General features: G+C 40.7%; 1 protein-coding gene across 6 annotated transcripts; it reads right to left on the reverse strand.

Moving 5' to 3' along the window:
- Window positions 1–483: 483 nt before the first annotated feature.
- On the reverse strand, window positions 484–11,295 carry LOC118393847 (beta,beta-carotene 15,15'-dioxygenase-like). Of its 6 annotated transcripts, none has more exons than XM_035786979.2 (12): window positions 11,153–11,295; window positions 8,239–8,327; window positions 4,416–4,544; window positions 4,199–4,328; window positions 3,920–4,067; window positions 3,676–3,823; window positions 3,357–3,577; window positions 2,963–3,232; window positions 2,500–2,605; window positions 2,222–2,316; window positions 2,010–2,121; window positions 484–1,917 (listed from the first exon to the last, which is right to left on the reverse strand). In XM_035786979.2, exons 2-12 carry the CDS (start codon window positions 8,243–8,245, stop codon window positions 1,757–1,759), a joined length of 1,527 nt encoding a protein of 508 aa, XP_035642872.1. In that variant the 5' UTR covers window positions 8,246–8,327; window positions 11,153–11,295; the 3' UTR covers window positions 484–1,756. The 6 variants fall into 6 exon arrangements, with proteins under 6 accessions (XP_035642872.1, XP_035642873.1, XP_035642875.1 ...); XM_035786980.2 differs by lacking the exon at window positions 11,153–11,295 and adding an exon at window positions 8,467–8,612; XM_035786982.2 differs by lacking the exons at window positions 8,239–8,327; window positions 11,153–11,295 and adding exons at window positions 5,104–6,023; window positions 6,223–7,417.
- Window positions 11,296–16,127: the final 4,832 nt, after the last annotated feature.

Genomic DNA, 16,127 nt, shown 5'->3' on the forward strand with positions numbered 1-16,127 from the left:
AGGTCAGGGGTAAGAAATCATAATGGCAGTTATATTTGCACTGAGTTACCCAATATATTATATGTATATCATGATTAGTCTTATCCCAGCCGAGAGATTGCACCAGGTTACCTAATATATATTTGTAAGCCATTGGTACCATGCCAGCCTATGCCAATTTTTGTTCACTGTGCATGCCTGGCGCAGAGGGAAATCTATTGTCTCTTATTAGTGCAGGTGAAGTCCGAGTCAAACCACATTTCCCATGGGGGAAGAGGAGCTACACTATCAATCATACTAACTGATCTTTACATTTCTAGTTTCAGTAATATTCTTTGTACATTTTTGTATTTTGTGGGGATAGATTGGTTCCAAACAAGAGTTGTGGATAAAGCAACAAAAAGGTTGTTTTTTTCCATCTAGTTTGTTAGCAAGCAAACGTAGTTTACTGGCACAGCCATGTTGTTGGACTATATCACACCAAGAAATAGAGATTTGCATTACTGTAGTTGTAAGCAATATGCTCATTTTAGACTTTATTAATTATTAGGTGATGACATGGTCAGACTAAGACAAATAGTTCAATTGCACATTTACACAGACTTCAGGGGATCCATTTTAAGCAAAGTCACAGAATGATTTCAGAATCAAACAAAACAAACTGGCATTTAATGCACAACAAATTGTCAAATTTCATTCTAACTTCAGAGCATTAATGTCTTGTTTCAGTCTTCCTCTAGAATGTACTAAAAGTATACATGTTTTTTTTATGAGTGAATTAAATACAAGTATTTAATAAACAGTATTCTAATGGATATTCAAATATATATATTTACAAACCTAATGTAAGTACATTGTAGTGACTCATGGTAATAGCAATGCCACAACTGATTTGCAGCACACTATTGTTTTCCTTAATTACCTGTTGTACAGAAAAACAATATAATTTACAATAGGGTGACCAGGATAGACGGAATGAATACATTATTATTAATACATTATAAACCCTTTTAACATACAAAACTATATTTTATACATCCTGATTTACAAAAATAGAGGTTACGTCGTTCTCTGTTTAAAAATAGGATTTAAAAGACACTTTGTGGTAGACGTTCTGTAAACAAATTCTGCAACATTTGAGCAAATACGATTGGAGAGGTAGCCTAGTAATTGAAGGGCCCAGAGCTAGTTTACTAAGGTATGTGGAATTGTTTCAAGATGGTCATACCAAGGATCATTTAGCCATTTGATTTAGAATTTTAGGACCCCTGTATGTATACAATTTTTTAAATAAAAACATTTCATAAAACATTGAATTTGTTCTTAACGCTATTAGCCTTTAGAAACACATTGAATAACAGATTCATACATGGAAAAACATTACTTTTCGTATCAGGTTTAGAACTTATACAGTAGGTTTTGATAATTAAAGTTGCAGGTTAGGAGAATTAGGTTAAGGTTAGGAGAGGGGTTAGTGTTAGCTAAAATGCAAAAATAATCACCTTAGCTGTAAATTTGACAACCTGTATCCCATCTAGACATCATCTTGAAGCTCTGCCTCCTACCGCAGATGCGGAAGGCAGTCATCAGCAGATGTGGTGGATTGAGATTCAGCCCACGCAAAACAGATCAACTTTAAACAGAATGATTCATGGGAATGTTTGTTTATTATGCTCATTGAATTTCCATGGGGGCACGGACATAGACTTTCCATGGTTGGGAACAATACTTTGCCCTCTACAATGTTAAGGTACAATCCTGCCCTCTGCTGGCTATGTCAGTTGGTGCTATGTGTGGGAATGAAGTGTCCATGCAGATCCATGTGAATGCTGGCATCAAGTGAGGCACGAGCAATTACCTCAAAGGTTTTGGCATTAAGGACAAGCATGAAGGGGGATATCTTTGGATTGAGTGAGACGACTGAGGACAAAATGACTCCTGAAAACAGAAAATAAATAAATGTACCGTTTTATAGTGACAGAGCTGATTAAATGCTTTTGTCGTGCAGAAGTAGGCCTACTGCTTCTCACCGTCATCCTCCTCCACAGCTCCTGGTGAAGCAACAAACACAGGCTCAGAAGGGTAGCAGTCCTCTTCTGTCCACTCAATGTACTTTCTGGTCACGATGTCCACCTTCCCAATCTGTGTAAGTATTAATAGCACAAACAGCAGCATGTGGTCAGTGAGAAATGAGGAAGACTCACTTCTCTATGTTAAGGAGAATACATTGGTAAGAGACTACCTTATTTGGGTGTGGAGTCCACTCCACTCTTGAGCCATAGAAATAACGGTACTTCTTGCCATTGAATTTGTAGTTCATCCCTGGCAACTCCAAACCTGTTTGTGTATAAATGGAGATAAACATGTATTTACGAAATGTTCCATTAAAAAAAAAAAACGAACTACTATTTGACTAACAACTGCTTGACTCCACTTTTACTAACGTAGCATTTCACCTCTTCATTCAGTGGTGTATAATTCATACCGATTACTGATGTTCAGTTGATATCAAAGTCTCACCTTCAAATATTGTTTCAGGCAGGCAATACAGCGAGCAATCTCTCTGCATCACTGCTTTGGCAGTTGTGTCTTTGAGCCTCACCAGATTTGTTCCATTTGGAGTATCCTATAACATACGTATCCAATCTTCAGTTGTTGTATAAACATGTAATGGTAACATTTAATTTGAACAGGCTTCGTATGAAGCTTATTTTGCCTTGAAAACATGTGAATTCATAGCTAGTTCATGAAAATGTCTAATTAAGCAAAATATCACAGGCCCTGATCAGTTCTAGATGTGATATATTCACAATATATCACAACGTCTCATGCTTTAATGCCTGTTATGCTCTATGGCTCCCTCTTTTAAGGTGCACGGAATGTTTAACTGTTCATAAGGAGCTGCTTCATGTAAAGTGTAACAGAGTTTAATACCAGCGTATTCATGTATTTACAGGAAAGTTGGAGTCTAATCAATATATACCTTGTCAACAGTGAGAGGCAAGACAAATCTATGGCAGATTGGTGGGGAAAAGTTGACCTTGTTGGTCTCAATGAATTCATGGGTTTCCTTTCTCAGGTTCGCTAAGTAGAACATTTCATACAGATTGCTGTCTTTGTAGGTGATCATGTCAAACACTACATGGCCGTCGTCCTCGTAGGCGTTGATGTGGTGGAAAACCACCAGGGCATCTGTGTAGAACTTGGTGGACACAGCCTTCCCAGTCTTCTTGTCGACCAGGTGGATCAGCGTCTAAAGAATGGCCAAGGGGATCACCAGAGAGAATGTAAGAAGTTTGATTGTTGCCAAAGTTAGTTGAAAGTTGAAGATAAAAATAAACTTTCCATGAGGTTGTGATCAGACAAGTGTAGCTTACAATGTCCTCTTTGTCGTATTTGAGGCAGCTGGCCCAGTTGACTCTTCTAAATATAGCTGTGGCCAGTCTGAGGATGTCCAGTTTGAATGGCTGCTCGACAAAGATGATGTAATTCTCTGTCATGCCGAAGCTGTGGAAGTAGCTGGGGAAGAGGGTAGAGCGAAACGGTATATTGCAGACCCGCTTCACCTTCCGCAGGGCAGGCTTCTTATGCTCCTTATCTGGAGAGGGAAAGAACACTTAAGTGTAATCATTCATGGAGGTTTTTACCCTAACATGTATGTGGCCAGGAACCCCCCAAATTAAAATGTTCCGATACCTGATGCATTTACTGGAACCTCGAAGATGACATAGTTGGGCATGCCAAACCTCATGAGGGCAGTTCCCATGTTATAGGTGTTTCCCTCATCGTCGTAGTGAGGGTGTGCAGTCGCCAAGTTCAGAGCAATGTGATTCCTGTAGTTCATCTGAGGTTGAGTTTACATGACAGGCAAAGGGAGAATATAAAGCAAGTGATAAGACATAATGGACAACAGTGATCATTTCAACAGATTTTAATTTACCTTTCCAATTACATCCAAGGTAATTGGGTCAATTTGATTCATGTAGTTGACTTCTGATGAGGCATAGTAGTCCTCCCCATATCTAATGATGTTTATCAGGTTGTTATCTGTGAAGTCTGGGATGGCAGCGAGAAGGTAGGAGAAGGCTCTGAAAAAAGGACAAGATGCATCATGTATTTCTGGGTGTTTGTCGAGATATATTTTGTGTGTACATCCATGTAAGGGAAATGTAAAATCAAAAACAAATAAACTATAAATCATGTTTCAAAATGTATTTACTTTGAAAATATGTTTTTGCAGGGATCGGGATAGATCATTGTCCCAAATTCTGAAACAACAATCTTGTTTGCCTGAGTGTTTTTCTTGAAGGTGTCACTCCTCAGGAATTTACTCCTGTAGTACACCTCACCTGCAAAACACGAAGATTCTCAGTGCTATTCAGCCAGTTGGAAATTTACCATTTGTGGAAATGTATAATGTCTTGTTCCGGTCTCACCATCTTTGAAGGTGAAACTATGAATTAAGGCCATGCCATCAAACCAGTGGTTGTATTCAGTGTCTCCCACTTTAAAGAGACCAGGCCCATTGCGAAGCAGTGTCCCTTGTAGCCACCCAGGGACACATCCTGCAAGCACAGAAGGTACATTGTCACACCCTGGCCTTAGTATTTTTTTTTATTATTTTGGTCAGGCCAGGGTGTGACATGGGTGATTTGTGGTGTGTTTTGTCTAGGTTTTTTTTGTAGGTTATAGGATTGTGTTTAGTGAAGTATTCTAAGTAAGTCTATGGTTGCCTGGAGTGGTTCTCAATCAGAGGAAGGTGTTTAACGTTGTGTCTGATTGGGAACCATATTTAGGCAGCCATATTCTTTAGGTCTCTTGTGGGTGATTTTTCCTGTTTGTTTTGCACCAGTTAGGACCGTTGTCGGTTTTCACGTTACGTTTGTTTTTTTGTAAATTGTTCGTATTTTTCATCTTTCATTAGAGATGTATAAAGAACCACGCTGCATTTTGGTCCTCCTCTCTTTCACCAGAAGAAAACCGTTAGAATTTTTACCATATTCTAATATGATAAACCAAACAATGTAGAAGCTGATCCCTGATAAAGTTTGAACTTCAGCCTATATATTTTTTTAATGGTAAATTTGATAATTTTTGAAAGTTTACGTTAGAGGTTCATTATACCTCATATACTGTATATAGGTGTGTTTCCGTGGAGGCTCCTCAGGAGGAAGGGATGGATGACCAGCCGCCTCAGTGATTGAGAAAAATGTAAATTGTAAAACATTTGATAAAACTAAACTAATATAAATCACATCACCAAATAATTGATTAAAACACTATTTTGCAATGAAGGTTTACAGCAACAAACAAAAAATAGGCCTTCAACTTGTAAGCATTTCAATTTAGGCCATCATTGTGGGTACTGATGTCTTGCGGAATTATTTTTATTTTTTAACTCTAGTTGTGTTTAATAACGTATTATAGGGCTACACTTAAGAGATCCTAGCTCACAGGCCTCTAAATATAGTCTTTACATTTTTTTTTACAAAATAGTTGAAGCAGCACATGCAGTGGCTGATAAGGAAAACAGATCTGGCAATAAGAATTGGCTATAAATAGTCAAGACTATTTGGGACCACTTGGCTATACCACAGCAGCCCCACACGGATACAAAAAAAGAAAGATCTGTAACCAAGTAAAGGGAGACAAAGTAAGAATTGAAAGTGTAAATGTTCATTCATATTCGTAACTTTGGGTTTTTACATTTACATATCTAATTTAACGTTTACGTTTCATGTTTCATGCATGGCTTTTTCCATGTGATTTTCTTAAGATCCTAAAAATACATATGTTCAACTTTTTGGCAGCCATCTCGCTCCATATTTCCCCAATCAATTATGCAGCAAACGAGTGGGAGAAGCTGTCTGTACCAGAAATCAAAGCAACTGCGAACACACAGGCAGAAAAGCACAAAGAGAGAGAGGTGCGACGAGAGAGCGGTCGAAAACGCTACTTCGGAGACTGCAGCAAGACAAATTCGTGCTGTCACGTCGTCGCGGCAACGGCAAACCGTCATCTAGCGGAGCCAATAGCGGATCTCACTGAAAAATAGTTGGAAACACTGCACATGAGATTAATCAGAATGTGCCAAAGTAAAAAGTAAAATTGCTCAGAAGAAAGTAATATTTTTATTATGCAAGTCATTAGAAAATAGGAAAATAACTTACTGAAATAGCAATAACACTGAGCTACCTTGAAAGATCGGTTTTTAGTACATAAAGGGATACGCCTTCGGTTTACCTGTTACTTCTGCTTTGACAGGTTCGGGTGATTCAGTCCCGTTCTTGCCGATGAGGAATTGAGACATAACAGCCGATAGCCTTAATAGCTGATGCTATGTGGTACAGTGGTCCCTTATCAACTAGAATAGCTTATATCAGACTAGACTATGACGGGTCCGTCTATATCTTTGACGACAATAGTCTAGGGGTAAAATTCCAAATGTGTTACATAACTGTATCACGTAGGCTACTAGGCGCCATCTCCTGGCTTGTTTATGTAAAGCAATCACAGTGATCACTCACTAAAACTAATACTATCGCCATCTACTGCCAGGTGTATGTATAACCAAACTAACATAATGGTGGTTATCTAACATGACTAAGAAACAAAAGTCTAGACTTATTAATGCAATTATTACAACTTTGAATTGACACGACTCCTAATCTCCGTTAACAAATTGACTTCTTGAACTTGGAGCGGCACGTAGCCTAGTGGTTAGAGCGATGGGCCAGTAACTGAAAGGTTGCGATATCGAATTCCTAAACTGACAAGGTAAAAATATTTCGTTCTGCCTCTGATCAAGGCAGTTAACCCACTGTTCTTAGGCCGTCCTTGTAAAATAAGAATTACTTCAGACTTGCCGAGTTAAAAGGTGATATTAGAAATTGAATGTGCTTTTGTGCAGTCGCCATGATAATGGACGGCTGCCCTATTGAGTTTATAAGTGTAATGGGCTGCCCTACAGAAAGTGTTATTACTGAAAACTAAAAGTCCTCGGTGTATCCATCTCATCCCTCACCTGGTAAACTACTGAGGGATGGGACTGGATAATGGTAAGCACCCATATTCATAGACATGGATGCAAGGACTGCTCAGCCATGAGATAACATTTTTAGTTTTAACCATGTTTTGGAGCATAGTGTTCATTTACAGTTACATTGTTTACAAACAATGGAGTAAAACACGTTTATATTTAGGGTTCTGATGGTGTTAGTTAGATACACTCATCAGGCATTACAAATGACATCCGTCAAGAATCAATGGCTATATACAGTGTCATTATTTTACAATTAAAAACATGTACAGTGCATCTGGAAAGTATTCAGAACCCTTGACTTTTTCCACAATTTGTTACAGCCTTACTCTAAAATGTATTAAACCCCCCTCAATCAAACTACACACAATACCCCATAATGACAACAGGTTTTTTGCTAATTTATCATTTAAAAAAAACAAATTCCACATTTACAGTACCTGATCTAATGTCTCCCCAGAGATGTTACATCAGGTTCAACTCAGGGCTCTCGCTGGGCCACTGAAAAACATCCCCACAGCATGATGCTCCCACCACCATTCTTCACCATAGGGATGGTGCCAGGTTTCTTCCAGACGTGATGCTTGGTATTCAGACCAAAGAGTTCCAGCTTGGCATTCAGACAAGAGAGTTCCAGCTTGGTTTCATCAGACCAGAGATGCTTGTTTCTCATGGTCTGAGAATCTTTAGGTGCCCTTTGGCCAACTCCAAGCGGGTTGTCATGTGCCTCTTACTGAAGAGTGGCTTCCGTCTGGCCACTCTCCCAGATCTGTGCCTCGACACAATCCTGTCTCGTCGCTCCAAGGATGATTCCTTCGATCTCATTGCTTGGTTTTTGCTCTGAGATGAACTGTCAACTGTGGGACCTTATATAGACAGGTATGTACCTTTCCAAATCATGACCAATCAAGTGAATTTACCACAGGTGGACTCCAATCAAGTTGTAGAAACAGCTCAAGGATGATCAATGGAAACAGGATGCACCTGAGCTCAATTTCAAGCCTCATAGCAAAGGTCTCTTTTTATATACATTTGCAAAAAAATATATATTTTTGCTTTGTCATTATGAGGTATTGTGTATAGATTGATGGGGAATGTTTTTTATTTAATCCATTTTAGAATAAGGCTGTAACAAAATGTGGAAAAAGTGAAGAGGTCTGAGTACGTTCCGAATGCACTGTATGTGCCAACCCCAGATTGCCCCTTTAAGACCTTTTTACCTTTCATGATAAATTGGTCCCCTCTCAAACTTCCTCTCCGCCTCCTCAACAGAGATGTTGTCTCTGGCTGTCATGGCCTGGATAGTGGCCTGGGACGGTATTAAAAAACAATAATTAACCATTTGAACTTAATGAATGGATAAATGGAAGTTAAAGGAGTAGACAGGCATACAGACATTAAAATTCATGAAAGTGTCAGTAGATGGTTAGACTTCATTGGAACCTCACCTCTTGCAACAAAACATCCAAGATGAAAATAGGCAAATGCGAGCGGTATGGCCCATGTACTATCAACCAGTCTGGCAGGCTGCTACATACACTGAAGTCTGAGGCACTACTGATCAGTCTGCCAGGCTCCTATCTACAGTGACCAGCCTGGGAAGCCCAAGCATTATCTATTCTAGGCAGATAGCATATAAACTAGTAAGCATATGTTCACCAAAAAGATTAATGTCATGGGTTTTGTAGCTGAACTGTATTTGCATGTTACACAGCTAAGAGCCATACAAGCTAACTATAGATTGATATATTTATTTTACCATTATTTACTACTTGTCTGCACAAAAGTAATTTTTTGTGTATCAGTGTATCAATAAATCAATCAATTCATTTTCTTGCACTGGTAATTGTGTCCTTCTGTGCCGAGGTGTAGGTAGATAGACATTTCGTGTCAGTTGGAGTTCCAAAGTTTAACTCAGAGGCCAATTTAGCCAGAGGCTCTTTTAGCGAGAGGCCAGACTCCCAGTCTCCAGCAGGACGCTACTACGGTGGCTACATTATGATTAGTCCATGAGCCAGACCCCCAAATTTGCTCCGTCAGGCTCACATGAGGTGACGATGTCTCTGAGTGATTCTTTTGAAGGTCTACGTCCCTAGAGTTGGAAAATGTGTGATAGCAGTGCTGCAATTGGAGCCTTCTCCAGTAATAACTCTCATCCCTCAATCCCATACAATTTTCCCATAGGGGTTTTACCCTATGACAGAATGCTATTGCTCACATATAAGCTTTAATTATATATCATTGGAAAGATTGACAGCTATCCATCAGACACATTATTGGAATTTTCAGGTCAACAGAAGTTTAACCTTTGACCTAAAGGGTATTTAAAAGAATTACCTGTATAAATTGCTTTAAGGAAACCCTGACACATGTTAAACTTTAACAAGTGGCTCTGAAAGGTCATGAAATTACCTTTCACATTATATATAATATAACTTTGAAAGCACTAGCTACAACTATTTTTTAATAATCACCCATATTATGCCATTGTGTGAGAGATTTGGTGCCTCTATCACCAAAGATACCATTTAAAAAACATAGTTTCCCCACTACATGGAATTCTATGGCTAAGCATCTGACATTATAATGAATGTTGGAAGCTTATCCATAGAATTCCATGTAGTGGGGCAACTATGTTTTTGAATTGTAACTTTGGTGATAGAGGCACCAAATTTGACATACACAGCTAGAACAGGGTTTTAACCAGATTTGTAGATACAGGGCCATCACAGGATTCAGGTGTGCGGGTGTGTGTAATGAGACAAGACAGTCTGGGGTTGATGGTAATGAATCCAGTTCAGTGACACCTAGAAAGCCAGTGACGTAGACCTCCGAAGCTGGTGAATGAGCAGCAGTACCGGTGGGATCCGTGACAGCTTCCAACATTCTTTCATTTATTTTTTACCCCCTTTTCTCCCTAATTGCGTGGTACCCAGAAGCCAGCTGCACCAATGTGTCGGGGGAAACACGGTACACCTGGCAACCATGTCGGCGTGCACTGCACTCGGCCCGCCACAGGAGTCGCTAGTGCGCAATGGGACAAAATCCCTATGGGAAAATTAATGGGGATGGAGGGATGAAAGAAAGAGTGATAACCGGAGAAAGCTCCAATTGCTGCAGTGCTATCACACATTTTGCAACTCTAGGGACATAGACCTTTAAAGAAATCACTGTGAGACATCGCCACCCCAAGTGAGCCCGACCGATCCCCCGCCCTGGCTCATGGACTAGTATGCACACTCCACACAAAAGTGCACGCATGCACGCACACACATGCCTTTTCAACTATTCTTGTAAAAGATAACAGTTCGTGTCACAACAATTTCTCAGGTTATCTAAATGCCAAATTATCACGCAATTCTTTCAAACACAGATCATGTCTGTTAAACACACAATAAGGTTACACACATTCAGGCATCTGGGAATAACACATTTAATATGTTGTGTTATTATCTCAGTGCAATTATTGTAGCCTATTAAGATTCATGTTGAGATGATGTAAGGCAACTTGAGTTTAATCCCACAAACTCCTTGGAGTTTATAAAATGTATCCAAATGGAAAATGCATTCATCCACCATGGCCTGGATTCTCTTTAGTCAATTAGAAAATGTAGAGCAGGCCTATACTTTGGACCTAAGTTTATTTGCCTTTATCTGTGCACATAATTAGCTATTTGTGTTTATGGTTTTATAGAGGTCAATTCTACTGTCACTGATTACCACATAGTACAGCTGGTCTAGAGCAGCGCTTCCCAAACTCGGTCCTGGGGCCCCCCATGGGTGCACGTTTTGTTTTTTGCTCTACCACTACACCGCTGAATCAAATAACCAACTCATCATCAAGCTTTGATTATTCGCATCAGCTGATTATTGCTAGGGCAAAAACCAAAACGTGCACCCAGGACCGAGTTTGGGAAATGCTGGTCTAGAGTCCCATATACGCCAACATTCTTTCATTAGATTACATTTTCATAAACAAGGGACCTAAAACTGAATAAACTTTAAATGACATGATACAGTGGCTTGCGAAAATATTCACCCCGCTTGGCATTTTTCCTATTTTGTTGCCTTACAACCTGGAATTAAATAGATTTTTGGGGGGCTTATATCACTTGATTTACACAACATGCCTACCTGTCACGGTCGTCATAATGAGGAGACGAAGGTGCAGCGTGATAACCGTACATAACTCTTTTAATGAAAAGAAAGAACACTGACCAAAACTCTACAAAACAACATATGACTAGTGCAAACAGGCAACTAAACATAGAATAACAACCCACAAACTATCCAAGGAATATGGCTACCTAAATATGGTCCCTAATCAGAGACAACAATAAACAGCTGCCTCTGATTGAGAACCAATCCAGGCAACCATAGACATAAAAACACCTAGACTAGAAAACCACATAAACATACAAAAAAACCTAGACAATACAACAACTACACAAACCACCCTTGTCACACCCTGACCTAACCAAATAATAAAGAAAACAAAGATAACTAAGGTCAGGGCGTGACACTGCCACTTTGAAGATGCAAAATATGTTTTATTGTGAAACAAACAAGAAATAAGAGAAAAAAATCAGAAATCATGAGCGTGCATAACTATTCACCCCCCAAAAGTCAATACTTTGTAGAGCCACCTTTTGTAGCAATTTCAACTGCAAGTCTCTTGGGGTATGTCTCTATAAGCTTGGCACAACTAGCCACTGGGATTCCAGTATTCTAGGCAAAACCGCTCCAACTCCATCAAGTTGGATGAATTCTGCTGGTGTACAGCATTCTTTAAGTCATACCACAGATTCTCAATTGGATTGAAGTCTGGGCTTTGACTGGGCCATTCCTATTTATAGTTGCTTTAGCAGTATGCTTAGGGTCATTGTCCTGCTAGCTAGAAGGTGAACCTCCGTCCCAGTCTCAAATCTCTGGAAGATTGAAACAGATTTCCCTCAAGAATTTCCCTGTATTTAGCACCATCCATCATTCCTTCAATTCAGACCAGTTTCCCAGTCCCTGCCAATGAAAAACATCTCCACAGCATGATGTTGCCACCACGCTTCACTGTGAGGATGGTGTTCTCAGGGTGATGAGATGTGTTGGGTTTGCACCAGACATATCGTTTTCCTTGATGGCCAATAAAGTTCAATTCTATCTGACCAGAGTACCTTCTTCCATATGTTTGGGGAGTCTCCCACATGCCTTTTGGCGAATACCAAATGCGTTTGCTTAATTTTATCTTTAAGCAATGGCTTTTTACTGGCCCCATTTCCATAAAGCCCAGCTCGGTGGAGTGTACGGCTTAAAGTTGTCCTATGGACAGATACTCCAATCTCCACTGTTGAGCTTTGCAGCTCCTTCAGGGTTATCTTTGGTCTCTTTGTTGCCCTTCTGATTAATGCCCTCCTTGCCTGGTCCGTGAGTTTTAGTGAGCGGAACTCTTTTAGCAGGTTTGTTGTGGTGCTATATTCTTTCAATTTTTTAATAATGGATTTAATGGTGCTCCCTGGGATGTTCAAAGTTTCTGATATTTTTTTTATAACCCAACCCTGATCTGTACTTCTCCACAACTTTGTCCCTGACCTGTTTGGAGAGCTCCTTGGTCTTCATGATGCCACTTAGTGGTGTTGCAGACTCTGGGGCCTTTCAGAACAGGTGTATATATACTGAGATCATGTGACAGATCATTTGACACTTAGATTGCACACGGGTGGACTTTATTTAACTAATTATGTGACTTCTGAAGGTAACTGGTTGCACCAGATCTTATTTAGGGGCTTCATAGTAAAGGGGGTGAATACACATGCACGCACCACTTTTCCCTTTTTATTTTTAGAATTTTTTAAAACAAGTTATTTTTTTCATTTCACTTAACCAATTTGGACTATTTTGTGTATGTCCATTACAGGCAATCCAAATAAAAAATCTATTTAAATTACAAAATAGGAAAAACGCCAAGGGAGATGAATACTTTTAAAAGGCACAGTACTGACTCACACGCAGCACCTAAAAAGAGACATGTTCTTATTAGTCAAAACAGGCAGAAGGCTTGTCGAGTTCACCACACTAACACATGTATTTTCCTTTACAACTGAGGATGTCAAAAGTCCAGAAGAGTTGGGCATGACCGTCGGGAGACAAGGCCACTGTCTGGGTCAGTGGTTGATTGAAAAGTAATCTCACAGCAGTACCAATGTTGATCATGAAATTCTTGGCCCTGTAAAGTTTAATATGTGGTATAAATATAAAGAGGCTCTGTATTTTGGACTTTGATAACTCGGATGGTCTTTATCTGGTTCATTGGTTTGTTGCTGCCAAACCTGTATAAAGTTGATCTACACCTGCAAGCTGCAGTGTGTTACATTAATGACAGCCTTCAGAGGCACCCATTATTACTGTTGACAGAGGGTCCTTCCCTGAGGACTTTATTGCAGACCATTCACTATATCCCTGTGGTCTGTTGGTTTGTACACAAGGATTATGTCCATTGGAACTTCACAAAGAAAGTGCAGTCAGACATAACAGGTCATTCTGTAATGTCAGTCCCCTTTAAAGACACCATGTCAGCAGGCTGCCTGTAACAGTGAAGATGGACAGTACTAATCTCTCTGTGTTGCTCTTGATGGCTCTCCTCTTAAGCCTGTCTTGTGCTGAGGTTGAGATAGAACCTCTATCCTGCCCAGAGTACCAAGAGGGCTTTAACGGCTCCTGTTATGAGTTTGTGGCTCTACCACGTTCCTTCCTCAGTGCACAGGGTTGGTGTGAGCGAGGTGGTGGACACCTGGCCTTCATTCTAAATATTGATACACAGCAGTTCCTACAGAAGCACCTGCAGCCAGAGCAGGACTGGTGGCTGGGTCTGGCACCTGCCTCCCTAAACCTAACACTGTTGCTGAAGGTAAGAGAGCAGCCCATTCAACTAAAGTGGGCATTATTTGATAACACTAATGCATTAGATCCTTTGATCATGCAAAGGATCACCAAAGGGTGGGAGTAGAGTGCATTGTATTCAGTTGAGCAGAAATTGTACAGAAAACCGTTATATTTCCACTGGTCTCCCAACCTAAGACAGATGCTGGGCTTGTTGACTCCCACGTCAGCTGGCCTCTTGCTGGGAGATTTATAATGTATTAATCTCAAACCATTGCTAGGAGACCATGCCACATTTAGATATCTCCTTTTAGCAGCTAATGAGGAACATTTGTCATTCAATAGTGTCTTCAATATGCTGTCCAGTCCTTTGATTTTGTTCTCATCCCTCACGAGAATGCAAGCTATCATAGTACTTATCAAATTAACTAGATAGTACACAGTAAGCATGTCAGGTTGAACATCTAATATTGTGGGAAAATAATACTTTATTTCCTCTACTTTGAAGAGCAGGTGTTCCTAATGTTTTGTACCCTCAGTGTATATAGAATATAATACTTTCATTGGTGTTTGTGCTGTAAATCCTCAGGTCCTCTCTCCTGGCTTGATGGCTCTGATGTCAGCTACTCTAACTGGGTGAACGACCCTGATCCAGGGGCTGGCTGTGGTCACATACTGAGGAGCTCAGGGTTTCAGTGGGAGGCAACAAGCAACTGTAGCCAGGAGCTGCACTTCATCTGCCAATTTGGTTTGTATTTGATGTGTGTGTTTGTGAGGTAGAGAGTGAGGAGTTGCAGCTGGATTCAACTTTTAATATTGTAAAACAAACACAGCTGTAGCGAAGGAGGGAAATGCACTAAAACAAAATTCCACTTGAGGAAGGAGCTATTGTATAATCAACATAAAATATGTATTTATCACACAGGAAACCACAGTACCTGAATAAAAGAAAAGCCACTGAGTATAGCCTTTCAATGGAAATGATGTGCTTTGGATGTAAAAACAATACAAAGAAATTGTGAGCGTACCAAGTAATTAGGCGTCACTCTAAAGCGGGAAGGTGGAATAAACGAGTCAGGAGTAGGTTTTCTTGATTGAACACGGTTCTCTATTGAGGGTATTTTGTCAACAAAAACATTCTAACATAATCAATGAAAAATCTTCCAAGGAAAAACACACATCTTCTTCTCCAGATGAAACAAGAACACAATAGGATTATCTTTAAACTACAACAAACATAAATCACGGGTTTGTCACCGTCTTAGTGGACATCTTCCAGAGATAGTTTCCCCTCTCTCTGCTGGTTCCATTCTCTCTTTTATAGGGGAAGGAGAGTATGTCATTAGTACCGTCAGCTGTGCTTAATTGACTCTGGTTACCTTGTCTCCCATGCTTTGTTGGGCTACTATCCATGAGCCCAGCCTGCCCTCTAGTGGTCCTTCCACATACCTTCCCCCCCAGGACCGAACCGGAGGGTCGGGCGGCAGACTCACCGTCTTGGTCGCATCGGGACAGCGCGTCTGCCTTCCCGTTCCTCGATCCGGCCCTGTGGATGACATGGAAAGAGAACGGTTGTAAAGACAAAAACCATCTGGCTATTCTGTTGTTATTGTTTCTCTTACCAGCCATCCACGTGAGGGGCGCATGGTCAGTAACGAATGCAAACCTCCGACCCAGTAGGTAGTACCGGAGATAATCGAGGGCCCACTTGATGGCTAAGGCCTCTTTCTCTACGGTCGCATACCTCTGTTCCCGATCGCTGAGTTTCCTACTAATGAAGAGAATCGGCTTCTCTGCTTCACCTTTACCCTGAGCTAGTACGGCCCCGAGCCCTGTATCCGAGGCGTCGACCTGCACAATGAACTCTTGTGAGAAGTCCGGAGCCTGTAGAGCGGGATCAGAACACAGGCCATCTTTTAGCAATTGAAAAGCCTCTTCCGTCTCGTCTTTCCACTCTACCTGGTTTGGCAGGTTTTTCCTGATGAGGTTTGTGAGGGGGTTGGCAATGGTTGCATATCCAGGGATAAAACGGCGATAATATCCTGTTATCCCTAAGAAGGCCCGAACGTCTCCCTGGTCTTCTCTGCCTGCGGGCGTATTTTCCCATTCCCCACGGTATACCCCAGGTATTCCGCTTCGGACAGGCCCAGGCAGCATTTATTTGGATTGGCTGTCAACCCTGTGGCTTCCAAACTCACGAGCACCGCCCGCAATCGCAGGAGGTGACTATCCCAGTCCT

Source organism: Oncorhynchus keta, chromosome 14 (assembly GCF_023373465.1).
Source record: "Oncorhynchus keta strain PuntledgeMale-10-30-2019 chromosome 14, Oket_V2, whole genome shotgun sequence".
Taxonomy (NCBI): Eukaryota; Metazoa; Chordata; class Actinopteri; order Salmoniformes; family Salmonidae; genus Oncorhynchus; species Oncorhynchus keta.